The sequence below is a fragment of the Mobula hypostoma genome, chromosome 1 (assembly GCF_963921235.1).
Source record: "Mobula hypostoma chromosome 1, sMobHyp1.1, whole genome shotgun sequence".
NCBI lineage: Eukaryota > Metazoa > Chordata > Chondrichthyes > Myliobatiformes > Myliobatidae > Mobula > Mobula hypostoma.
The window spans coordinates 759,632-787,484 of NC_086097.1; the positions used below are offsets into that span (position 1 = coordinate 759,632).

At 43.4% G+C, this 27,853-nt stretch overlaps 1 protein-coding gene across 8 annotated transcripts in view; it reads right to left on the reverse strand.

The window, feature by feature from the left end:
* tmem63c (transmembrane protein 63C) overlaps window positions 1–27,853 on the reverse strand; it is a 342,578-nt gene that overhangs the window by 265,609 nt on the left and 49,116 nt on the right. The window contains exon 1 of one of the 8 annotated variants that reach the window (XM_063042840.1): window positions 22,093–22,299. The exons of 4 other annotated variants lie outside the window; for them this stretch is intronic. In XM_063042840.1, the coding sequence (XP_062898910.1) occupies window positions 22,093–22,194 (102 nt within the window). In that variant the 5' untranslated portion in view covers window positions 22,195–22,299. Of the gene's footprint in view, window positions 1–990; window positions 1,085–21,663; window positions 21,742–22,092; window positions 22,300–27,853 lie in introns of those variants that run through there. 3 more of the 8 variants (XM_063042789.1, XM_063042815.1, XM_063042808.1) reach the window with 3 other exon arrangements.

The window sequence follows — 27,853 nt, forward strand, 5'->3', positions numbered from 1 at the left end:
TGATCAAAGTCAAGTTTTCTAACTACAGGGTCAATGCATTTTACCAATCTCGACTGCTTCTGATGCCATTATTTATGTAAATCAACACACAGATAGGCATCTATCTATCGGAAACCCACTCACACAAACTTATACCTCAACAATAACAGCCACCATCACACTTCCTAACGTAGAACAGTTGTTTCTACTTTGATTAACCATATGAAAACTATTTTGGACTCGGCCAGTCTCCCCGACGAAATAAGACAATTACACATGACATTCCTACAGAATAGCTACAAGGTGAAGGAAGTTAATTGGGCCTTTAATAGGGCTGACAGAGAAACCAGGAAAACTAACACTGACGAGGAACCTGTCTCTACCACCTATCTTCCCTATATTTCCATGTTTTCTGTAAGGATTGATTGCCAAAATCCTGAAGAAATACCAGATTAATACTATCCACAAACCCGTAAGGAAGCTCAAATCACAGTTTATGTGGGTCAAAGATGACCTGGGGATCAGGTCGACTGGCATTGACAGTATTCCCTGCGATGCGGAGTGGTGCATATTGGCCAGATGGCTGATATACACCACTACAGAAAGGGATCTTGGCACATCAAGGAGCACAGGAGGTTTATCTGTTTTGGTTACCCGGAGAAATCAGCGACAGCAGAACACTGAATTCGTGATGATCATAGGATTGACTTCAACAGCAGAAAACTACTGTGCTAAGCCAATGGCTTTTGGGACCACCTGGTAAAGGAAGCAATTGAAATAAAACTAGAGGAAAAGAATTTTAACAAAGTCAAAGGTCTCACTCTAAATAAGAACTGGCATTTGATTGTAAACAAGTTGGCAGAACGGAATCCTGATTGGATGAGACCTAACCAATCAGGAGGGAGGGACTACGAGGGTATAAACAGCACCGGACTAGACATGCCCAAGCATCCTCCCTGATGAAGATGCAGTGTCTGTCATCAAAACATCGGTTATAATCGATACCCGTACCTGGCAGTAGTTCGAGAATAATTTATTCGAACAATTCCTCCATGCTCGGTAAATTTGTAGAATAAATATTCAAACACGAGAAAATCTGCAGATGCTGGAATTTCAAGCAACACACATCAAAGTTGCTGGTGAACGCAGCAAGCCAGGCAGCATCTCTAGGAAGAGGTACAGTCGACGCTTCAGGCCAAAACCCTTTGTCAGGACTAACTGAAAGAAGAGATAGAAAGAGATTTGAAAGTGGAAGGGGGAGATCTGAAATGATAGGAGAAGGCAGCAGGGGGAGGGATGAAGCTAAGAGCTGGAAAGTTGATTGGCAAAAGGGATACAGAGTTGGAGAAGGGGGCGGATCATGGGACAGGAGGCTTAGAGAGAAAGAAAGGGGGAGGGGTACGCAGAAGAAGATGGAGACCAGGCAAGGAGTGATTGTGAGAAGGACAGAGAGAGAAAGAAGAAAGAAAAAATAAATAGATAGCTAGATAGATAAATAAATAAATATTGATGTTTCAGGCCTCGTACAATTCTGATGCAGAGTCACTAACTTGGAATGTTATCCGCTTTTCTTTCCATAGATGCTGCTTGAACTGCTATTTCCAACATTTTTTTAAATTTTAGATTTCCATCATCTGCAATGGATCCACAAGATGCTACAGATGCAGACTCGTGTCTCCACTGTACTACTCCACTATAAAGTCTGTCTAAGGTATACTGGTAGCAGAAGATTTTTTCCTTTCTCTGAAGGAACTTCTGTGAGAATGTCTTTCACTGCTTCCATCTTGGTTTCTACTGTTGACCAGCTCTTGAACTATGTTCTTATCATGACCCACTACAACAGACACATGTCATTCCTCAGTACCTGCCTTTGCTGCCATCTTGTCCACAGTTTCCAGATCTTTCCAGAAAAGTCTGTATGCAACCGGAGGAGATAGCAGAGGTACTTAATGAATACTTTGCTTCAGTATTCGCTAGAGAATAGTCATAGTCATAGTCATACTTTATTGATCCCGGGGGAAATTGGTTTTCATTACAGTTGCACCATAAATAATAAATAGTAATAGAACCATGAATAGTTAAATAGTAATATGTAAATTATGCCAGGAAATAAGTCCAGGACCAGCCTATTGGCTCAGGGTGTCTGACCCTCCAAGTTGTAAAGTTTGATGGCACAGGCAGGAATGACTTCCTATGACGCTCTGTGTTGCATCTCGGTGGAATGAGTCTCTGGCTGAATGTACTCCTGTGCCCACCTAGTACATTATGTAGTGGATGGGAGACATTCTTCAAGATGGCATGCAACTGCAACTCCAAAGGACCTTGGTGGTTGTAGGGATGAGTTAATGCGGATTTAAAAGCTTCAGCATATAGACATTAAGAAAGAGGATGCGCTGGAGCTTTTGGAAAGCATCAAGTTGGATAAGTCACCGGGACCGGACAAGATGTACCCCAGGCTATTTGGGAAGGCAAAGGAGGAGTTGCTGAGCATCTGGCAATGATCTTTGCGTCATCCATGGGGATGGGAGCGGTTGCAGAGGATTGGAGGGTTGCGGATGTTGTTCCCTTATTCAAGACAGGGAGTAGAGATAGCCCAGGAAATTATAGACCAGTGAGTCTTACTTCAGTGGTTGGTAAGTTGACGGAGAAAGTCCTGAGAGGCAAGATTTCTGAACGTTTGGAGAGGCATAATATGATTAGGAATAGTCAGCATGGCTTTGTCAAAGGCAGGTCATGCCTTATGAGCCCGATTGAATTTTTTAAGGATGTGACTAAGAGGCATGGGATCCAAGGGGACATTGCTTTACGGATCCAGAATTGTCTTGTCCACAGAAGGCAAAGAACAGTTGTAGACGGCTCATATTCCGCATGGAGGTCGCTGACCAGTGGCGTGCCTCAGGGATCTGTTCTGGGAACCCTACTATGCGTGATTTTTTATAAATGACCTGGATGAGGAAGTGGAGGGATGAGTTAGTAAATTTGCTGATGACACAAGGTTGGGGGTGTTGTGGATAGTGTGGAGAGCTGTCAGGGGTTATAGTAGAATATTGATAGGATGCAAAACTGGGCTGAGAAGTGGCAGATGGAGTTCAACCCAGATAACATAGAACATAGAATAGTACAGCACAGTACAGGCTCTTCGGCCCGCAATGTTGTGCCGACCCTTATACCCTGACTTCCATATAACCACCTACCTTAAATTCCTCCATATACCTGTCTCTTAAATTTCACTAGTGTATCTGCCTCCACCACTGACACAGGCAGTACTTCCCACGCACCAACCACTCTCTGAGTAAAAAACCGTCCTCTAATATCCCCCTTGAACTTTCCACCACTTACCTTAAAGCCATGTCCTCTTGTATTGAGCAGTGGTGCCCTGGGGAAGAGGCGCTGGCTATCCACTCTATCTATTCCTCTTATTATCTTGTACACCTCTATCATGTCTCCTCTCATCCTCCTTCTCTCCAAAGAGTAAAGCCCTAGCGCCCTTAATCTCTGATCATAATTCATACTCTCTAAACCAGGCAGCATCCTGGTAAATCTCTTCTGTACCCTTTCAAATGCTTCCACATCCTTTCTATAGTAAGGCGATCAGAACTGGACACAGTACTCCAAGTATGGCCTAACCAGAGTTTTATAGAGCTGCATCATTACCCCGTGAATCTTAAACTCTATCCCTCAACTTATGAAACCTAACTCCCCATAAGGTTTCTTAACTACCCTATCTACCTGTGAGGCAACTTTCAGGGATCTGTGGATATGTACCCCCAGATCCCTCTGCTCCTCCACACTACCAAGTATCCTGCCATATACTTTGTACTCTGCCTTGGAGTTTGTCCTTCCAAAGTGTACCACCTCATACTTCTCCGGGTTGAACTCCATCTGCCACTTCTCAGCCCATTTCTGCATCCTATCAATGTCTCTCTGCAATCTCAGCCCACTTCTGCATCCTATCAATGTCTCTCTGCAATCTTCGACAATCCTCTACAATATTCACAACACCACCAACCTTTGTTTCGTCTGCAAACTTGCCAACCCATCCTTCTACCCTTACATCCAGGTCGTTAATAAAAATCACGAAAAGTAGAGGTCCCAGAACAGATCCTTGTGGGATACCACTAGGCACAATCCTCCAATCTGAATGTACTCCCTCCACCACGACCTTCTGCCTTCTGCAGGCAAGCCAATTCTGAATCCACCTGGCCAAATTTCCCTGGATCCATTGCCTTCTGACTTTCTGAATAAGCCTACCGTGTAGAACCTTGTCAAATGCCTTACTAAAATCCATGTAGATCATATCCACTGCACTACCCTCATCTATATGCCTGGTCACCTCCTCAAAGAACTCTATCAGGCTTGTTAGACACGATCTGCCCTTCACAAAGCCATGCTGACTGTCCCTGATCAGACCATGATTCTCTAAATGCCCAGAGATCCTGTCTCTAAGAATCTTTTCCAACAGCTTTCCCACCACAGTCATAAGGCTCACTGGTCTATAATTACCCAGACTATCCCTACTACCTTTTTTGAACAAGGCGACAACATTCACTTCCCTCCAATCCTCCGGTACCATTCCCGTGGACAATGAGGACATAAGGATTCTAGCCAGAGGCTCTGCAATCTCTTCCCTCGCCTCGTGGAGCAGCCTGGGGAATATTCCATCAGGCCCCAGGGATTTATCAGTCCTATGTATTTTAACAACTCCAACACCTCCTCTCCCTTAATATCAACATGCTCCAGAATATAAACCTCAATCATATTGTCCTCACCATCATCAAGTTCCCTCTCATTGGTGAATACCGAAGAGAAGAATTCATTGAGGACCTCGCTCACTTCCACAGCCTCCAAGCACATCTTCCCACCTTTATCTCTGTTCGGTCCTATCCTCACTCCTGTCGACCTTTTGTTCTTCACATAATTGAAGAATGCCTTGGGGTTTTCCCTTACCCTACTCGCCAAGGCCTTCTCATGCCCCTTTCTTGCTCTTCTCAGCCCCTTCTTAAGTTCCTTTCTTGCTATCCAATATTCCTCAATAGACTGATCTGAACCTTCCTAAACCTCACGTATGCTGTCTTCTTCCATCTGACTAGATTTTCCACCTCATTTGTCACCCATGGTTCCTTCACCCTACCATTCTTTATCTTCCTCACTGGGACAAATTGAACCCTAACACCCTGCAAGAGATCCCTAAATATCGACCACATGTCCATAGTACATTTCCCTGCAAAAACATCATCCCAATTCACACCCGCAAGTCTTATAGCTTCATACTTTGCCATTCCCCAACTAAAAATTTTCCTATCCTCTATGATTCTATCCTTTTCCATGACAATGTTAAAGGCCAGGGAGGGGTGGTCACTGTCCCCCAGATGCTCACCCATTGAGAGATCTGTGACCTGACCCGGTTCGTTACCAAATAGCAGATTTAGTATGGCATTCCCCCTAGTCAGCATGTCAATATACTGTGACAGGAATCCGTCCTGGACACACTTAACAAACTCGTGTGAGGTGGTTCATTTTGGTAGGTCAAATAATGAAGGCAGAATTTAGTATTAATGGTAAGACTGTTGGCAGTGTGGAGGATCAGAGGGATCTTGGGGTCCAAGTCCATAGGACTCTCAAAGCTGCTGCGCAGGTTGACTCTGTGGTTAAGAAGGCATATGGTGTATTGGCCTTCATCAATCGAGGGATTGAGTTTAAGGGCCAAGAGGTAATGTTACAGCTATATAGGACCCTGGTCAGGCCCCACTTGGAGTACTGTGCTCAGTTCTGGTTACCCCACTACAGGAAGGATGTGCAAACCATAAAAAAGGTGCACAGGATATTTACAAGGATGTTGCCTGGACTGGGACGCATGCCTTATGAGAACAGGTTGAGTGAACACCCGCTCTATAAAACTGTCTCCTTTTAAACTCTTCTCACTGTTCTACCTGGCTGACGTCCATGCACTTGCGCAGTCGTGTTCCAATCAAATCGCTAAAGAAATAACCGTCTCCTTTTTAACTCTTGTAATCCTTGTTTTCTTAATATATCTGTAGAATATCTGTAGGATTGCACATGGTCGGCAGAAAATTATCTACTCGAAGACAAGGCAGTGGGTGCAGAACAGAAAAGTTATGGAGTGGACTACTGTGTTTTAAATGTCTAATCCGCAAACAAGGGGACAAAGCATTAAAAAGCAAATGGAGCCCATTGGCAACAACCCAGATTGGAATTTGTCACTTTAATCTCTGCCAGATCACTCACTAAAACTAATCTGTTAATAATGGAGCTTTACTGACAAAAGCAACAATTATACAAGTTGGAATTTACCCAACCAGTCACAATATCACACCCATAGATGTCAATCACACTCTGCAGGTGAAGAACCATATGCCTCAGGTCATTTACTGTGAAATGTCAATGGTGATTTATGTGGGAATACTTAAAAGTTAAACTGCAAACTGGGATCAACAAATCTTGTTCTCTTTAGAAACATAGAAAAGCTCCAGCACAATATAGGCCCTTCAGCTCACAATGCTGTGCCAAACATATACTTAGAAATTAACTAGGGTTACCCATAGCCCATGTACTTATCCAGAAGTCTCTTAAAAGATCCAATCGTATCCGCCTCCACCACCATCGCCAGCAGCCCATTCCACACATTCACCACTCTCTGTGTAAAAAACTTACCCGACATCTCCTCTGTACCTACTTCCAAGCACCTTAAAACTCTGCCCTCTCGTGCTAGCCATTTCAGCCTCTGGCTATCCACACAGTCAATGTCTCTCATCATTTTATACACCTCTTTGTTCTGACCAATCTTCAATCTTCTCTAAGATTAGTTTCTCACTCTAGTCTATAATGTCATCAATCCAAAATATTAAGTGCTTCTCTTTTTACAAATGTTCTCTGACATGCTGAGTATTTCCAGCACATTCTGTTCTCATTTTCAATGTCCAGCACCTTTCTTTTCCCTAGCCCAAACCTGGCCACAGCTGGCTGAGCATCCTGAGATTCTTTCCAGTCAATGATCCAAAGCGTTGGACATGGAACAACAAGGGTGCACAAATCCCCCACACAACACTAATATCTGAGATGCAAAGGAAATTGGGAGTCCTTGTGCAGAACACCCTTAAGGTTAACTTGCAGGTTGAGTCAGTGGTAAGGAAAGCAAAAGCCACGTTAGCATTCATTTCAAGAGATCTAGAATACAAGAGCAAGGATGTGATGCTGAGGCTTTATAAGGCACTGGTGAGGCCACACCTTAAGTATTGTGAAAAATTTTGGGCCCCTCATCTTAGAAAAGATGTACTGGTATTGGACAGGATCCAGAGGAGGCTCACAGGGATAATTCCAGGAATGAAAGGGTTATCATACAAGACCATAAGACCATAAGACCATAAGACAAAGGAGCAGAAGTCGGCCATTCGGCCCATTGAGTCTGCTCCGCCATTTTATCATGAGCTGATCCATTCTCCCATTTAGTCCCACTCCTCCGCCTTCTCACCATAACCTTCGATGCCCTGGTTACTCAGGTACCTATCAATCTCTGCCTTAAATACACCCAATGACTTGGCCTCCACTGCTGCCCGTGGCAACAAATTCCATAGATTCACCACCCTCTGATTAAAAAAACTTCTTCGTATTTCTGTTCTGAATGGGCGCCCTTCAATCCTTAAGTCATGCCCTCTCGTACTAGACTCCTCCATCATGGGAAACAACTTTGCCACATCCACTCTGTCCATGCCTTTCAACATTCGAAATGTTTCTATGAGGTCTCCCCTCATTCTTCTAAACTCCAAGGAATACAGTCCAAGAGCGGACAAACGTTCCTCATATGTTAACCCTCTCATTCCCGTAACCATTCTAGTGAATCTTCTCTGTACCCTCTCCAACGTCAGCACATCCTTTCTTAAATAAGGAGACCAAAACTGCCCACAGTACTCCAAGTGAGGTCTCACCAGCACCTTATAGAGCCTCAACATCACATCCCTGCTCCTATACTCTATTCCTCTAGAAGTGAATGCCAACATTGCATTCGCCTTCTTCACTACTGACTCAACCTGGAGGTTAACTTTAAGAATATCCTGTACGAGGATTCCCAAGTCCCGTTGCATCTCCGAACTTTGAATCCTTTCGCCATTTAAATAATAGTCTGCCCATTTCTTTTTTCTGCCAAAGTGCATAACCATACACTTTCCAACATTGTACTTCATTTGCCACTTCTCTGCCCATTCTTCCAATTTATCCAAGTCTCTCTGCAGACTCTCCATTTCCTCAGCACTAATGGCCCCTCCACCTATCTTCGTATCGTCATTAAACTTAGCCACAAAGCCATCTATTCCATAACCCAAATCGTTGATGTACAATGTAAAAAGAAGCGGCCCCAACACGGACCCCTGTGGAACACCACTGGTAACCGGCAGCCAACCAGAATAGGATCCCTTTATTCCCACTCTCTGTTTCCTGCCAATCAGCCAACACTCTATCCACGTATGTAACTTTCCCTTAATTCCATGGGCTCTTATCTTGTTAAGTAGTCTCATGTGTGGCACCTTGTCAAAGGCCTTCTGAAAATCCAAATATACAACATCTACTGCATCTCCCTTGTCTAGCCTGCTGGTAAAATCCTCAAAAAATTGTAATAGGTTTGTCAGGCAGGATTTTCCTTTAAGGAACCCATGCTGAGTTCTGCCTATCTTGTCATATGCCTCCAGGTACTCTGTAACCCCATCCTTGACAATCAACTCCAACAACTTCCCAACCACTGATATCAAGCTAACAGGTCTATAATTTCCTTTTTGCTTCCTTGCCCCCTTCTTAAATAGCGGAGGGACATTTGCAATCTTCCAGTCCTCCGGAACCATGCCAGAATCTATCGACTGTTGAAAGACCATCGCTAATGCCTCCGCAATCTCCACAGCTACTTCCTTCAGAACACGCGGGTGCATTCCATCTGGTCCGGGAGATTTATCTACCTTTAGACTATTCAGCTTCCTGAGTACTTTCTCTGTCGTAATTGTGACTGCGCACACTTCTCTTCCCTGCTACCCTTGAGTGTCTGGTATACTGCTGATATCTTCCTCAGTGAAGACTGATGCAAAATACTCGTTCAGTTCCTCTGCCATCTCCTTATCTCCCATTACAATTTCTCCAGCATCATTTTCTATCGGTCCTATATCTACTCTCACCTGTTTTTTACTCTTTATATACTTGAAAAAGCTTTTAGTATCCTCTTTGATATTATTTGCTAGCTTCTTTTCATAGTTAATCTTTTCCCTCTTAATGACCTTCTTGGTTTCCTTTTGTAAGGTTTTAAAAACTTCCCAATCCTCTGTCTTCCCACTAATTTTTGCTTCATTGTATGCCCTCTCCTTTGCTTTAACTTTGGCTTTGACTTCTCTTGTCAACCATGGCTGCATCCTTTTTCCACTCGAAAATTTCTTCTTTTTTGGAATATACCTGTCTTGCACCTTCCTCACTTCTCCATAAACTCCAGCCACTGCTGCTCTGCTGTCTTTCCCGCCAGTGACCCTTTCCAGTCAACTTTGGCCAGTTCTTCTCTCATGCCACTGTAATTTCCTTTACTCCACTGAAATACCGACACATCAGATTTCGGCTTCTGTTTTTCAAATTTCACAGTGAACTCAATCATGTTATGATCACTGCCTCCTAAGGGTTCCTTCACCTCAATCTCTCTAATCACCTCCGGTTCATTACACAATACCCAATCCAGTACAGCCAATCCCCTGGTGGGCTCAACAACAAGCTGCTCTAAAAAGTTATCTCACAGACATTCTACAAATTCTCTCTCTTGAGATCCAGTGCCGACCTGATTTTCCCAATCCACTCGCATGTTAAAATCCCCCACAATTATCATAACACTGCCATTCTGGCAAGCCTTTTCTATTTCCTGTTGTATTTTGTAGTCCACATCAATGCAGCTGTTTGGAGGCCTATAAATAACTGCCATCAGGGTCATTTTACCCCTGCTATTTCTTAGCTCAACCCATAAAGATTCTGCACCTTCCGATCCTATATCCCCTCTTTCTAATGATTTAATATCATTTCTTACCAATAAAGCCATGCCTCCCACTCTGCCTACCTTCCTATCCTTCCGATACACCGTGTATCCTTGGACGTTCAGCTCCCAGGGACATGCATCCTTTAGCCAGGTCTCAGTGATGGCCACAATATCATACCTGCCAATCTGTAGCTGTACGACAAGATCATCCACCTTATTCCTTATGCTGCGTGCATTTAAGTATAACATCTTAAGACCAGTATTTGATACTTTCCACTTTGATTTCACTGCAACTTTATTACACTGCAACTCATCCCAATGGCTACAAATTTGCCCCATCACCCGCCTGTCTTTCCTGACATCTTTATCTTTCCTGACATCTTTACTGCTCACTATCTTAGATTTATTTCTGTTTTCCCCTTCCTCCGCTCTGTCATTCCGGTTCCCATCCCCCTGCCAAATTAGTTTAAACCCTCCCTAACAGCTCTATTAAACTTTCCTGCCAGGAACGTTTGATGGCTCTCGGTCTGTACTCACTGGAATTTAGAAGGATAAGAGGGGATCTCATTGAAACATTTCGAATATTGAAAGGCCTAGACAGAATAGATGTGGAAAGGATGTTTCCCATGGTGGGAGACTCTAGGACAAGAGGGCACAGCCTCAGGATTGAGGGGCGCCCTTTCAAAACAGAGATGTGGAGAAATTTCTTTAACCAAAGGGTAACTGAATTTGTGGAATTTGTTGCCACATACAGCTGTGGAGGCCAGGTCATTGGGTGTATTTAAGGCAGAGATTGTTAGGTTCTTGATTGGAGATGGCATCAAAGGTTACGGGGAGAAGACCAGGAATTGAAGTTAAGGAGGAGAAGAGAAAAGGATCAGCCATGATTGAATGGCGGAGCAGACTTGATGGGCCAGATGGCCTAATTCTGCTCCGATGTCTTATGGGCTAATATGGCAAGGGATGGGAAACAGTATGATAGAGCTGAGGATGTGCCAGCAGGTTTACAAGAAGATGCTACATGTAACATGAAAGTAAGGAAGGACAAGCCAATGACTGGATACAAATGCAGACAGAGCAAAGAGTTAAATTGTACCACTGAGGCAAAATTCAAAAGGGCGAAAAATGCAGGACTCAAGTTGCTATATTTAAAGGTGCATAGCGTTCGGAGTAAGGTGGACAAACTCGTGGTGTAAGAGATTGGTCGGTATGGTGTTGTGAGCATCACTGAGTCATGGCTGAAAGAGGGCCATAGTTGGGAGCTTAACATCAAAGGATACACAGGCAGGAAGGCATAGGCGGTGGTATGGCTCTGTCGGTAAAAGATGGAATTACATGTTTAGAAAGAGGTGGCATGGGGTCAAAGAATGTTGAATCTTTGTGGGTGGAGTCAAGAAACTGCAAGGGTTAAAAACCATATATAGGCCTCCAAACGGTAGTTAAGCTGTGGGGTTGAGATTGCATAGGGAGCTGCAAAAGGCATGTAGTAAGGGTAATGACACAATTGGTATGGGGGACTTCAATATGCAGGGGATTGGGATAATCAGGCTGGTGTCAGATTGTAGGAGAGGGAATTTGTTGAATGTTACAAAATGGCTTTCTAGAGCAGCTTGTGCTTGAACCTACTCGGGGAAATGCTATCTTAGACTGGGTGTTGCATAATAGCCAGGAACCTATCAGGGAGTGTAATGTAAAGGAAACCTTAGGAGGCAGTGATCAACAAAGGACTGAATTCATACTGCAGTTTGAGAGAGAGAAGCATAAGTCACATGTGTCAGTATCACAATGGAATAAAGGGAATTACAGAGGCATGAAAGGAGTTTGCCCAGCTGGAATGAAGGATACTAGGAGGATGACGACTGAGTAGAGATGGCTGAAGCTTCTGGGAATAGTTCACAAGATGCAGGATAGATATGTCCCACAGAGGAACAAGTTCTCAAATGGCTAGGGTAGGCAACCGTGGCTGACAAAGGAAGTTAAGGACTGAATAAAAGCCAAGGAAAGGGCAAATAAGGTAGCAAAAGTGAGTGGGAAGTTGGACGATGGGGAAGCTTTTAAACTCCAACAAAAGGCAACTAAAAAAGCTATAAGAAGGGAAAAGATGAAATATGAGGGCAGACTAGCCAATAACATAAAGTGGGATATCAAAAGTATTAAAGTAAGTACATGTTCAACACAGCATTGTGGGCCAAAGGGCTTGTATTGTGCTGTAGATTTTCTATGTTTCTGAATTTTTTTCAGTTCTATAAGACCATAAGACAAAGGAGTAGAAGACGACCATTCGGCCCATCGATCTTCTCTGCCATTTTATCATGAGCTGATCCATTCTCCCATTTAGTCCCACTCCCCAGCCTTCTCACCATAACCTTTGATGCCCTGGCTACTCAGATACCTATCAATCTCTGCCTTAAATACACCCAATAACTTGGCCTCCACTGCCGCCCATGGCAACAAATTCCATAGATTCACCACCCTCTGGCTAAAAAAAATTTCTTCGCATCTCTGTTCTGACTGGGCGTCCTTCAATCCTTAAGTCATACCCTCTCGTACTAGACTCCCCCACCATGGGAACAACTTTGACACATCCAATCTGTCCATGCCTTTCAACATTCGAAATGTTTCTATGAGGACCCCCCTCATTCTTCTAAACTCCAAGGAATACAGTCCAAGAGCGGTCAAACGTTCCTCATATGTTAACCCTCTCATCCCCGGAATCATTCTAGTGAATCTTCTCTGAAACCTCTCCAACTTTAGCACGTCCTTTCTTAAATAAGGGAGCCCAAAACTGCACACAGTACTCCAAGTGAGGTCTTACCAGTGCCTTATACAGCCTCAACATCACATCCCTGCTCCTATACTCTATTCCTCTAGGAATGAATGCCAACATTGCATTCACCTTCTTCACCACCGTCTCAGCCTGGAGGTTAACCTTAAGGGTATCCTGCACGAGGACTTCCAAGTCCTGTTGCATCTCAGAACTTTGAATTCTCTCCCCACTTAAATAACAGTCTGTCCATTTATTTCTTCTAACAAAATGCGTAACCATACACTTTCCAACATTGTATTTCATTTGCCACTTCTCTGCCCATTCTCCCAATCTATCCAAGTCTCTCTGCAGACTCTGTTTCCTCAGCACTACTGGCCCCTGCACCTATCTTTGTATCATCAGCAAACTTAGCCACAAAGCCATCTATTCCATAATCCAAATCATTGATGCACAACGTAAAAGGAAGCAGCCCCAACACGGACCCCTGTGGAACACCACTGGTAACCGGTAGACAACCAGAATGGGATCCCTTTATTCCCACTCTCTGTTTCCTGCCAATCAGCCAACGCTCTATCCAGGTATGTAACTTTCCCGTATTTTCATGGGCTCTTATCTTGTTAAACAGACTCATGTGCGGCACCTTGTCAAAGGCCTCCTGAACATCCAAATACACAACATCTCCTGCATCTCCCTTGTCTAGCCTATTTGTAATTTCCTCAAAAAATTGCAATAGGTTTGTCAGGCAGGATTTTCCTTTAAGGAAACCATGCTGAGTTCTGCCTATCTTGTCGTATGCCTCCAGGTACTCCGTAACTTCATCCTTGACAATCAAGTTCAACAACTTCCCAATCACCGATGTCAAGCTTACAGGTCTATAATTTCCTTTTTGCTTCCTTGCCTCCTTCTTAAATAGCAGAGTGACATTTGCAATCTTCCAATCTTTGCAATAAAGAGTAAAAGGGAGGTGAGAGTTGATACTGATATTGGACCACAGGAAAATGATGTTGGTGAGGTAGTAATGGGAGACATGTGAAGACAGACTCCGGAGGATTGAGCGGATGAGACCTATGGAAGGTCCAACGGTCAAGAAGGCGGTCTCTGCAAGCATCGTGGAACATGTAGAGCAGGACAAGACACAGAAGACGTCCCAGTCATCCACTGCGCCTAGTCCCATCCCCAGCCGCCTAGACTCTGTCTTGCCGCTGGATCCAGATGGGAATTGGGAAGAGAGAGTGAGGCTGACGCTGCGCAACTCTCCCTCACTTAAATCCAAATCACGCACTAGTCTTGACACCATCATAATGGTGTCGAGGTCCTCATTGACGTCAACGACGCACGATCAACAACAACAATGGGAGACGAAGAAATGGCAGATGAACTTAATGGGTATTTTGCATCTGTCCTCACTGTGGAAGACACTAGCAGTGTGCTAGAGGTCCGTGAGTGTCAGGGAGCAGGAGTGAGTGCCTTTGCTATTACAAAGGAAAAAGTGCTAGGCAAACTCAAAGGTCTTAAGGTGGATAAGCAAGAGAAAATCTGCAGAACTGGTAATTCAAGTAACACACACAAAATGCTGCCTGGTCTGCTGAGTTCCTCCACCATTTTGTGTGTATTTAAGGTGGATAAGTCACCTGAACCACATGGACTACATCCCAGACCCTAAGAGACACTGCTGAAGAGATAACAAATGCATTGGTCATGATCTTTCAAGAATCACTTGATTCTGGCATGGTCTCAGAGGACTGGAAAATTGCAAATGTCACTCTACTCTTTAAGAAGGGAGGAAGACAAAAGAAAGTAAGTTATAGGCCGGTTAGTCTAACCTCAGTAGTTAGGAAAGTGTTGCAATCTAGTATTAAAGATGAGGTTTCGAGGTACTAATGATAAAATAAGTCAAAGTCAGCATGGTTTCTGTAAAGGGAAATCTTGCCTGACAAACCTGTTAAGAGTTCTTCAAGGAGTAACAAGCATGATGGACAAAGAAGAGGCAGTGGATGTCATTTACTTGGATTTTCAGAAGGTGTTTGGTAAGATGCCACACGAGGCCACTTAACAAGATAAAATCCTATGGTGTTACAGGAAAGAACTGGCTTAGATAGAGGAATTGCTGACAGGCAGGAGGGAATAAAAGGGGCTTTTTCTGTTTGGCTGCCAGTGACTAGAGGTGTTCCTCAGGGGTCAGTATTGGGACTATTTTTCACATTGTTTGTCAATTATTTGGATAATGAAGTTGATAGTTGTGTGGCAAAGTTTGCGGATGATATGAAGACAGGTGGAGGGGTAGGTATTGCTGAGGAAGCATGGCAATTATTGCAGGACTTAGACAAATTGGAAGAATGGATAAAAAAGTGGCAGATAGAATGCAGTGTTGGGAAATGTATGATAATGCATGTTAGTAAAAGGAATAATAATGCGGACTATTATCTAAATGGGGAGAAAGTTCAAACATCAGGGGTGCAGAGGGACTCATGAAAGACTCCCAGAAGGTTAACTTACAGGTTGAGTCTGTGGTAGAGACGACAAATGCAATGTTGGCATTTATTTTAAGGGGAAAAGAACATAACAGCAAGGAAATAATGCTGAGCCTTTATAAGACACCAGTCAGGCTGCACTTAGAATATTGTCAACAGTTTTGGGCTCCATATCTCGGAAAGAACGTGTTGTCATTGGAGAGGGTCCAGAGGAGGTTCATAAGTTTTGGGTCTGTACTCGCTGGAATTTAGATGAATGCAGGAACATCTCATTGAACCTTACCAAATGTTGAAAGGGCTAGATAGGGTGAACGTGCAGATGATGTTTCCTATGGTTAGGGTATCCAGAAGTACAGGGCACAGCCTCAAAAATTGTGGGGGCAACCTTTTAGAACAGAGGTAAGGAGGAACACACACTAAATGCTGGAGGAACTCAGCAGGCCAAGCAGCATCTATGAAAAGAGTACAGTTGATGTTTTTGGCTGAGACTCTATGGCAGGACTGGAGAAAAAAAGCTGAGGAGTAGATTAAAAGGTGGGGAGAGGGGAGAGAGAAACACAAGATGACAAGTGAAATCTGAAGGGAGAGGAATGAAGTAAAGAGCTGGAAAGTTGATTGGTGAAAGAGATACAGGGCTGAAGAAGGGAGACTCTGAAAGAAGAGGACAGAAGGCCATGGAAGAAAGAAGAGGGGGGAAGAGTACCAAAGGGAGGCAAGTAGCAGGCAAAGAGATAAGGTGAGAGAGGAAAAAGTGGATGGGAATGGTAAAAGAGAGTGGGGGTGGGATATTACCGGAAGTTTAAGAAATCAATGTTGCTGCCATTAGGTTGGAGGCTACCCAAACAGAATATAGGGTGTTGTTCCTCCAACCTAAGTGTGGACTCATCACAACATTATTTATAAAAACTCAACTCAATTTCATATCTATTGCTGCTGGTGCGTAACAAAAATTGGGGGCTCATCCAGGATTATGAACAAATTTGGAGCTTATTGATTGTTTAATTATCGACCTGATTGGGGATAAGGGACATACCCGATTCCTCTTGTTTGATTGGTTTGTGTGTGGTAATCAGCAGCAATGGATGTTGGGAGCTTTCTGGAATCACCAACTCCTACGGCATTAGGGAAAGCGAAAAAGGGTGCGGTGCTGGAAATTGCTAAGGAACTGAAGCTTACAGGGATAACGATGGCTACTACAAGGCCAGAGATTCAGAGGAAAATAGCTGAGCATTATATAGGTATGAAGTTGTTTGATGAAGAGGTTTTAGAGAAGTTTCCTGTAAGTAAAGATGTGATCTGGTTACAGCTAGAACAAATAGCGTTAGATAAACTTAAAATAGAGGCTGAGTTGGAACGAAGTCGATTAGAAGCTGCAGAGAAACAGGCAATATGATGCTAGAGAAACTGACAGACAGAGGGAAGAAGCTGAAAGACAGAGGGTGTTTGAGCTAGAAAAGATATAGAAATTGAAGCAAAGAGGTCTAGCGGGAGACTCTGGTGCACCATTTGTTGCTTGTCAGGAAGTTAAATTGGATCCTCCATTTAATGAGGCAGATGTTGATAAATACTTCCACCATTTTGAGAAAGTTGCTCAGAGTTCACAGTGGCCGAAAAAGGGCTGGCTTGTCCTTTTACAACGTATATTTAAAGGTAAAGCACAACAGGTTTATACGGCCTTAAACAGTGAACAGGCAGCTGATTATGATACCGTGAAGCAGGTTAGACTTAAAGCTTATGAATTGGTTCCGGAAGCTTATAGACAGAGATTTAGGAGTCTGAAGAAATCTCTGAACCAGACTTATATGGAATTTGCCTATGACAAATCTGTGTGTTTTGAGCGTTGGTGCACCTCTAAAAATGTGAGTGGAGAGTATGACAACTTGAAAGAGTTGGTTTTAATAGAGAAATTTACAAGGTACATCCCTGATGGCATAAAGGCATATTTGGATGAAAAGGACCCTGCCACGTTGCCAAAGTCTGCTAAATTAGCAGATGAGTTTGTTCTCACCCACAAGAGTAAATTTACTCCGAGTAAGACTTTCCAAAAGAGCAGCATGGATAGTCAGGGTAAACCGGGAATTAAAACGGAAGCTCATGATAAGGGTAAGAATGAAGGGAAGCAAGTGAAGAAAAAACATTTTGGTCCTATTTGTCACTGTTGTAGGAAATCTGGTCATGTAATGGCTAACTGTTTCTGTCTGAAGAAGAAGGAAAAGGAGGCAGTTCCAGATGCCTGTGTCCAACACTTTAAAATACCCGTAAACCTGCAGGGTTCGGGACATTCAAAGAAAGCTCTGACAAGGTCTGACCGAGATAGGAAGGGATTCGATCATTTTATGTCAGAGGGATTTGCTTCCATGAATGAAGGGTCCACTCAAGTACCAATAAAAATTCTTCGGGTTACTGGGGCTTCTCAGTCACTTATGTTAGACAGAGTTTAGTGATGAGACTGACATTGGTGAAGTAAATCTTATACAAGGTATTGAGGGCAACCTTATGCCTGCACCTCTGCACAAAGTAGTTTTAAAGTCAGGGATAGTTTCAGGACCTGTTAAAATCGGACTATGACCCAGTTTACTGGTGGATAGTGTTTCTTTATTGTTGGGGAATGACCTAGCAGATGGAAAAGTTGTTCCTGCAGGGCAGCTGACAACTAAGCCGATCACTGATGATCCAAAAATGTATTCTAACATGTATCCCTCCTGTGCAGTAACCCGAGCTATGGAAAAAAAGTCTGCCGAGGCAGGTGGTTCTGTGCAGCATGGGTCTACTACCCATGACAGCTCAAATTGGGATTCAGATTCTGATGATTTGTCAGGAACTTTCCTACCTTCCTTGTTTGATCAAGATCCTTGTAGTGAGTCTGACCATAAAGACTTGTCTTTGTCTAGGAAGGAGATTATAGCGGAGCAGAGCAGGAATCCTGAGATTGCCACCTTGAGAGAGAATGCTCTCCCCAATAACCTCCCGAACGATCCAGAGTCCATCCAGTTCCAGCTCCAGCTCCTTAACGCCAATTGTTAGAAGCTGCAGCTGGATGCACTTCTTCCAATTGCAGTCGTCAGGGATGCTGGAGGTCTCCCTGCCTTCCCACATCCCGCAAGAGCAGAGCAGACATAAAGAAGAGAAAGGAAAAAAAAACTTAACTTTGTGCTTTTCCTTCCTTTAATTCCTCTGACTGAAGCTTCCCTTTGTTGAAGCCTCAAAGAGCTAAAGCCTCAAGATCACCACTCTCACTCCACCAATGCAGATGACGGCTGCTGCGACGATGGCCACTACGCTTGCCCTGCCTTCCTTTAATCTGCTCTTGCTAATCAATCCAAAACATAGAACATAGAATAGTACAGCACAGTACAGGCCTTACGGCCCACAATGTTGTGTCGACCCTTAAACCCTGCCTCCCATATAACCCCCCCACCCTAAATTCCTCCATATGCCTGTCTAGTAGTCTCTTAAATTTCATTAGTGTATCTGCCTCCACCACTGACTCAGGCAGTGCATTCCACGCACCAACCACTCTCTGAGAAAAAAACGTTCCTCGAATATCCCTCTTGAAATTCCCACCCCTTACCTTAAAGCCATGTCCTCTTGTATTGGGCAGTGGTGCCCTGGGGAAGAGGCGCTGACTGTCTACTCTATCTATTCCTATTAATATCTTGTATACCTCTATCATGTCTCCTCTCATCCTCCTTCACTCCAAAGAGTAAAGTCCTAGCTCCCTTAATCTCTGATCATAATGCACACTCTCTAAACCAGGCAGTATCCTGGTAAATCTCCTCTGTACCCTTTCCAATGCTTCCACATTCTTCCTATAGTGAAGCGATAAGAAATGGACACAGTACTCCAAGTGTGGCCTAACCAGCGTTTAATAGAGCTGCATCATTACCTCGTGACTCTTAAACTCTATCCCTCAACTTATGATGGCTAACACCCCATAAGCTTTCTTAACTACCCTATTTACCTGTGAGGCAACTTTCAGGGGTCTGTGGACATGTACCCCCAGATCCCTCTGGTCCTCCACACTACCAAGTATCCTGCCATTTACTTTGTACCCTGCCTTGGAGTTTGTCCTTCCAAAGTGTACCACCTCACACTTCTCCAGGTTGAACGCCATCTGCCACTTCTCAGCCCACTTCTTCATCCTATCAATGCCTCTCTGCAATCTTCGACAATCCTCTACACTATCTACAACACCATCAACCTTTGTGTCGTCTGCAAACTTGCCAACCCACCCTTCTACCCCCACATCCAGGTCGTTAATAAATGTAGAGGTCCCAGAACTGATTCTTGTGGACACCACTAGTCACAACCCTCCAATTCGAATTTACTCCCTCGACCACAACCCTCTGCCTTCTGCAGGGAAGCCAATTCTGAATCCACCTGGCCAAACTTCCCTGGATCCAATGCCTTCTGACTTTCTAAATAAGCCTACCATGTGGAACCTTGTCAAGTGCCTTACTAAAATCCATATAGATCACATCCACTGCACTACCCTCATCTATAAGCCTGGTCACCTCCTCAAAGAACTCGATCAGGCTTGTTAGACACGATCTGCCCTTCACAAAGCCATGCTGACTGTCCCTGATCAGACCATGATTCTCTAAATGCCCAGAGATCCTATCTCTAAGAATCTTTTCCAACAGCTTTCCCAGCACAGACATAAGGCTCACTGGTCTATAATTACCCAGACTATCCCTACTACCTTTTTTGAACAAAGGGACAACATTCACTTCCCTCCAATCCTCCGGTACCATTCCCATGGACAACGAGGACATAAAAATCCTAGCCAGAGGCTCAGCAATCTCTTCCCTCGCCTTGTGGAGCAGCCTGGGGAATATTCCGTCAGGCCCCTGGGACTTATCCACCCTAATGTATTTTAACAACCCCAACACCACTTCTCCCTTAATATCAACATGCTCCAGAACATCAACCTCACTCATAATGTCCTCACCGTCATCAATCTCCCCCTCATTGGTGAATACCGAAGAGAAGTATTCATTGAGGACCTCGCTCACTTCCACAGCCTCCAGGCACATCTTCCAACCTTTATCTCTGTTTGGTCCTATCTTCACTCCTGTCAACCTTTTGTTCTTCACATAATTGAAGAATGCCTTGGGGTTTTCCTTCACCCTACTCACCAAGGCCTTCTCATGCCCCCTTCTTGCCAATTGGTCATTGCTCAAAGCTTTTTTGCTATAGTGACCCACTGCTGGCTTTTCCACTCAGGCGATGGACCTGAGTGAAATCCCCTCCATCCGATGTCCAGTTTGGTCGCTGCTCAAAGCTCTTTTTATATGATACTATTTGCCTATGATTATGCTATAAATAAGTTTTCCATTGCACCTTCACACATATACTTGTGCAGATGACTATAACCATATAACCATATAACAATTACAGCACGGAAACAGGCCACCTCAGCCCTTCTAGTCTGTGCCAAACTCTTACTCTCACCTGGTCCCACCGACCTGCACTCGGCCCATAACCCTCCATTCCTTTCCTGTCCATATATCTATCCAATTTAACTTTAAGTGACATCGAACCTGCCTCAAGCACTTCTGCTGGAAGCTCATTCCACACAGCTACCACTCTCTGAGTAAAGAAGTTCCCCCTCGTGTTACCCCTAAACTTTTGCCCTTTAACTCTCAACTCATGTCTTCTTGTTTGAATCTCTCCCATTCTCAATAGAAAAAGCCTATCCACGTCAACTCTATCAATCCCCCTCATAATTTTAAACACCTCTATCAATTCCCCCCTCAATCTTCTATGCTCCAAAGAATAAAGACCTAACTTGTTCAACCTTTCTCTGTAACTTAGGAGATGAAACCCAGGCAATATTTTAGTAAATCTCCTCTGTACTCTCTCAATTTTATTGACATCTTTCCTATAATTCAGTGACCAGAACTGTACACAATAAACAACTTTTTTTTCCTACTTTTGACCTCACACCTGCCTGGATTAAATTCTATCTGCTATTCCTTTACCCATATCTGTGACTGATCTTCTACCCTGCTGTATTCTTTGATCACTCTATACTGTCCACAACTCCACCAATGTTTGAGCCATCTGCAAATTTATAAAACACCCTTCTACACTTTCATCCAAGACATTTTATATATCACAAAAAAACAGTTGACCCAGCACTGATACACATTAGTTACATATCTCCAGCCAGAATAACATTCTCCTGCCATTTCTCTGTCTGTTATGGGCAAGCTAATTCTCAATCCAAACTACCATGTCTTCATGGATCCCATGCATCCTAATCTTCTGGATCAGTTGATATCTTGCATCAGGAAGGAACAAAGTGAAATTTCTGTTTCTCAAAGTTTTGCGATAGAATTTTCTGTGCAAGATGTGTTCCTGAATTAGGCTCTTTTGTCTGCAATTTACCCCTATATCCCTCTAAACCTTTCCTATCCATGTACCTGTTTAAATACCTTTTAAACAACGTGAAGCATCTTTGGCAGCTCGTTCCATATGTGGTCCACCATAAATCCAAATAGTCAGCATCATTGCACTATGCCAGCACACGAGCAGGTGTGGCTGTATCCGTTCACTAATTGGTCATGGGGCAGCTGCCGTGATAAGCACAACACAGAAACTGAGACGTAACAGGAAATTCATGTCTCATGTAAATCAATACCATGGAAAAGCTGGAGCGGATGAAAAGCTTATTTCATGTTCTACCTTCTGCTTCCTGTTCTAAGGCCTACTGCCTCATTGGCAGATAGTCATTGTACAAGAATAGACGCCTCTGAAGTGAAATTTTCTACCTTCTTTCCACTCTATTCAAATCCACCTGTCATAAACACACAGATAGGATATTCCCCTGCATCTCTCCCCAGATCTTTACATCAGCAACTCACCCTTGGTGGAGACAACTGACTGGAGCTGAGCTGCAGAGAGGCTGAAGAAGTAGCACAACTGATGCACAACGATACACCCTTCTCTCTGCAATCAATAACCATGCAGCACCACACGTAGATCAGAATGAGAGCTCCACTCTTGCCAGTTCCTGACGGCTTGTTAGCTGCTTTCTGTCGATGTTTCTCTGCCTCTCAGCCTGAGTCATCGTGCCGCAGGCTGCTGAGTAATAATTGTGTTAATGCAGCTTGCTGCACACACAATACTGCTTCAGGCCAAGAGTGAGTCAGCACTTCACTGATTTTAATACAAACCAATTAGCACTGATGGTTTCTCTGTCAGACCAGCCCACAAGGTCCGAAACTGTTCAATCATTTGTCTGGAGGGTTTCAAAACAAAACTATGGGAACAGTTTTGCAGCAAATTCATGGAACATAGAACAGTTCACTACAGTGTTATCTATTTAATATTTCAGTAATATTGTAAATATATTTTTTGATTTAGCATTCTTTGATGTTTAAATAATTCATTACTAGTTTAGACGTAAAAGTATGTGAATGGCATACATCATTACGCCGCATCATAAATACACTCCTCACTAAAAATAAAAACCTACACAAGTTACCCTGACTTCATGTTTTTCTTTTAATTAGTTTTATAATTTGGAGTTACAAAACATAACAGTGGTAAAGAGGTATTTTTGAAATGAACCAGAGACAACTACCTACCAGTTGAAGCGCAGTGAGACATTCCAGTTTTTAAAAAGCGCAGTGTGCTTTCTTTGCAAGAGGAGAAGCCTTCCAGTTTAAAAAAAGGCAGAAAACAGACAAATTCATGGGTTCATAAACAGTGAGTACTGGGTGATAATAATCATAAATTCAAAAAAGAACAAAAATGACTGGCTACATCGGAAAGATAGGCACATTGGATTGCACAGAACATTACTGGTTGATGTATACGGAATGAACTGAGCAGTATTTTGATGTAAATTAAATAGCAAATGAACGAGTGCCAGCTTTGCTGAGTACCTTGGTTAGAAAAGCATACAGTTTGCTAGAAGTTCGACTGCTTCAACCAAAACAGCTTAAGTGAGCTTTACTGATATCATGAAAGTACTGCAAGAACATTTAGAACTGAAACCATTGTTGATTGCAGATGCTTTAGCTTTCATAAGCGGAATCAAAAGAAAGGGGAGTTCATTTCAGTTTACATAGCTGAATTGAAGATTGTCTGAGCATTCCCAGTTCAGTGATAGGCTTAATGATACACTGAGAGATCATTTAGTTTGTGGCTCCTGGAGAGCAGCTGGTGGAGTGACGCAGCTTGCAGCGGCCACTCCGGTGGTGATGTGCGTTATCTGTCAAGTAGGGTGCCGTGCACAATCCTGATTTGATGGAGACGGACGTGACAGCACGGAGGAACAGCTGGTGAAACTTCTAAAATGCCTGCTTCACTGCTGCTGCTACTGTGTGGTCTAGAATCTCCGGAGGGGAAGGCCCCGAGTCCTCGACTTTGCTTGTTGCTCGGCGGTCGGGGCGGGGTCGAAGCGCTCGGCAGAAGATGGTGCTTGGAGAGGCTGTGTCGGAGGGGCTGGTCAGAGGCTCGAAGTTTTCAGACGGACTCGGAGTCCACTGCAGTCGGGTGCTTCCAATGGTGCTGCGTCGGCAAGTTTGCGGCGCTTGGAGGTTCATCGCAGGGAGAGTTTCTCCCTTCTACCGCCTGCATGAGATGATGAGGCTATCGAGACCTTGAGACTTTTTTTTACCGTGCCCATGGTCTGCTCTTTATCAAATTATGGTATTGCTTTGCACTGGTATAACTATATATTATAATTATGTGGTTCTGTAAGTTTTAGTCTTGGATTGTCCTGTGTTTTTCTTGCGATAAAAACGGACTGTAAAAGCTTTTATAGATATGTAAAAAGGAAAAGACTGGTAAAGACAAATGTAGGTCCCCTGCAGACAGAAACAGGTGAATTGATTATGGGGAGCAAGGACATGGCAGACCAATTGAATAATTACTTTGGTTCTGTCTTCACTAAGGAGGACATAAATAATCTTCCAGAAATAGTAAGGGACAGAGGGTCCAGTGAGATGGAGGAACTGAGCGAAATACATGTTAGTAGGGAAGTGATGTTAGGTAAATTGAAGGGATTGAAGGCAGATAAATCCCCAGGGCCAGATGGTCTGCATCCCAGAGTGCTTAAGGAAGTAGCCCAAGAAATAGTGGATGCATTAGTGATAATTTTTCAAAACTCGTTAGATTCTGGACTAGTTCCTGAGGATTGGAGGGTGGTTAATGTAACCCCACTTTTTAAAAAAGGAGGGAGAGAAAAACCGGGGAATTATAGACCGGTTAGCCTAACGTCAGTGGTGGGGAAACTGCTGGAGTCAGTTATCAAGGATGTGATAACAGCACATTTGGAAAGCGGTGAAATGATCGGACAAAGTCAGCATGGATTTGTGAAAGGAAAATCATGTCTGACGAATCTCATAGAATTTTTTGAAGATGTAACTAGTAGAGTGGATAGGGGAGAACCAGTGGATGTGGTATATTTGGATTTTCAAAAGGCTTTTGACAAGGTCCCACACAGGAGATTAGTGTGCAAACTTAAAGCACACGGTATTGGGGGTAAGGTATTGGTGTGGGTGGCGAATTGGTTAGCAGACAGGAAGCAAAGAGTGGGAATAAACGGGACCTTTTCAGAATGGCAGGCGGTGACTAGTGGGGTACCGCAAGGCTCAGTGCTGGGACCCCAGTTGTTTACAATATATATTAATGACTTGGATGAGGGAATTAAATGCAGCATCTCCAAGTTTGCGGATGACACGAAGCTGGGTGGCAGTGTTAGCAGTGAGGAGGATGCTAAGAGGATGCAGGGTGACTTGGATAGGTTGGGTGAGTGGGCAAATTCATGGCAGATGCAATTTAATGTGGATAAATGTGAAGTTATCCACTTTGGTGGCAAAAATAGGAAAACAGATTATTATCTGAATGGTGGCCGATTAGGAAAAGGGGAGGTGCAACGAGACCTGGGTGTCATTATACACCAGTCATTGAAAGTGGGCATGCAGGTACAGCAGGCGGTGAAAAAGGCAAATGGATGCTGGCATTTATAGCAAGAGGATTCGAGTACAGGAGCAGGGAGGTACTACTGCAGTTGTACAAGGCCTTGGTGAGACCACACCTGGAGTATTGTGTGCAGTTTTGGTCCCCTAATCTGAGGAAAGACATCTTTGCCATAGAGGGAGTACAAAGAAGGTTCACCAGATTGATTCCTGGGATGGCAGGACTTTCATATGAAGAAAGACTGGATGAACTGGGCTTGTACTCGTTGGAATTTAGAAGATTGAGGGGGGATCTGATTGAAACGTATAAGATCCTAAAGGGATTGGACAGGCTAGATGCAGGAAGATTGTTCCCGATGTTGGGGAAGTCCAGAACGAGGGGCCACAGTTTGAGGATAGAGGGGAAGCCTTTTAGGACCGAGATTAGGAAAAACTTCTTCACACAGAGAGTGGTGAATCTGTGGAATTCTCTGCCACAGGAAACAGTTGAGGCCAGTTCATTGGCTATATTTAAGAGGGAGTTAGATATGGCCCTTGTGGCTACGGGGGTCAGGGGGTATGGAGGGAAGGCTGGGGCGGGGTTCTTAGTTGGATGATCAGCCATGATCATAATAAATGGTGGTGCAGGCTCGAAGGGCCGAGTGGCCTACTCCTGCACCTATTTTCTATGTTTCTATGTTTCTATGATATCACTCTGGAGAAACATTGCATCATTTTTTAATACATGCATTTCTAAATAACAATAAACGACGACTGAGTGTCCTCATAATCTAATCTAATCTAATCTAATTGAAGCACAATTTACATTTAAAAGAGCAGTTGAAATACTGAATCAATGGAAACAGCAGACAGAGACAATTGAGTTGTAGTCAGGAATGAAAGTGAGTGTGAACAAAATTGCAATGTCTAAACAGAAACGTGCTTAGCCAAACAAATTGTGTTACAGTTGTGGAGAGACAGACATACACCAGACCAATGCAGGTTTAAAGGTGAAATTTGCGAAAAATGTAACAAAGTAGGACACATACAAGAGCCTATCAGGCAGACAAAAATAGAAGGACTGTACAGGGAAGAGATAAAGATAAAAAGTCAAGTTGCAGTTTCAAAAAAAAAGAAGCACTAATGAGCGCGCTGTTGATGAAAAATCTAATAATGATGAGAGTGACAAAGGACTGATAGCCTTGAGATTTATAATGTGAAAACATTAGACAAGTAATATGGCTTACAGCAAATTAATTAAAATGGAATTGGATATTGGGTCAGCTGTTTCAGTCACTCCACAAAACCTCATTTCAATGATACTAAACTAAAGCCTGCAGATATTCAACTAAGAACTCATACTGGAAAAAAGATAAATCCTGTGAAAATGACATTCATAACAGTGAAATCCAACAACCAACAATCCACATTGGGTTTGCATTTGATAAAAACAGGAGGACCAGCATTATGGGGTCATGATTGACTGAGACCACTACAACTTGATTGGAGACCCATCCACCATGCCACATCCCCTGTAATAGAATTAACTGAAAGCCAATTTTAATAAGTACTGGATGATATCATAGTAGTGTTTGAGGACTGCATTGGAAAACTCAAACATATCAAGGGTAAAATACTGTAAAATGAAAATGGCACACCCAAATTTTACAAAGCTTTTATGATTCCTTATACCATCTGTGATAAAGTACCCAGTGAGCTAAATCACATGGAGGCTGAAGGAATTCTTTCCAAAGTTGAGTGGAGCCCATGGGCCACGCCAGTGGTCCCAGTAGCCAAGTCTATCAAGATCTGTGATGATTTTGAGGTCACCATCAACCCAGTACCGAAAGTAGATCAATACCTTCTTCCCAAGATAGAGGATATCTTTGCAAACCTTTCTATGGAGGAAAACACATCAGCAAAGCGGATTTAGCTGACGCCTACCTACAGATGGAGATAGTAGAAGAATCCAAAGTGTTTCTCATGATCATTCACAAAGAGCTTTATTGCTATTATAGGCTTATTTTTGGAGGAGCACCTGCACCTACACTCTGACAGAAAGCTATAGACCGGGAGCTGCAAGGCTGCCCCAGCCCTCAGTGTTACCTGGGTGACATTGTTATTACCGGTAACAATGACAAGGAGCTCCACCAAAATCTTAAGCAGTGTTAAAAATATTAGAAGATTATAGGCTCAGAGCACAATGTCAGTGTGAATTCTTTAAACCACTTAATGTGGTCACATCATTAATACACAAGATTTACATAAGGGTCTAGGCCTGAAATATTGACTGTTTACTCTTTTCCATAGTTCGCACCTGGCCTGCTGAGTTCCTCCAGCATTTTGTGTGTGTGGCATTGAGAAAATTCAAACAGGCTGAGGACATGTCACAGTTGTGATCCTTTTTAGGATTTCTCAATTACTATAACAGGTTGCTGTCAAACCTGACTACTGTTTTGTTAGATCAAACATTCTTTGCTGCAAAAATAATTAATTACTGGTTATATGTAAAAGTGCATGAATAACATACGTCATTATTTCAACATGTCATGATTTTGCACCTACAAGACCATAAGATATAGGAGCAGAATTAGACCATTTGGCCCGTCAAGTCAGCTCCGCCATTTCATCATGGCCGATCTAATTTTCCTCTAAGCCCCAATCCCCTGCCTTCTCCCTATTTCCCTTCATGCCTTAACGAATCAAGAATCTACCA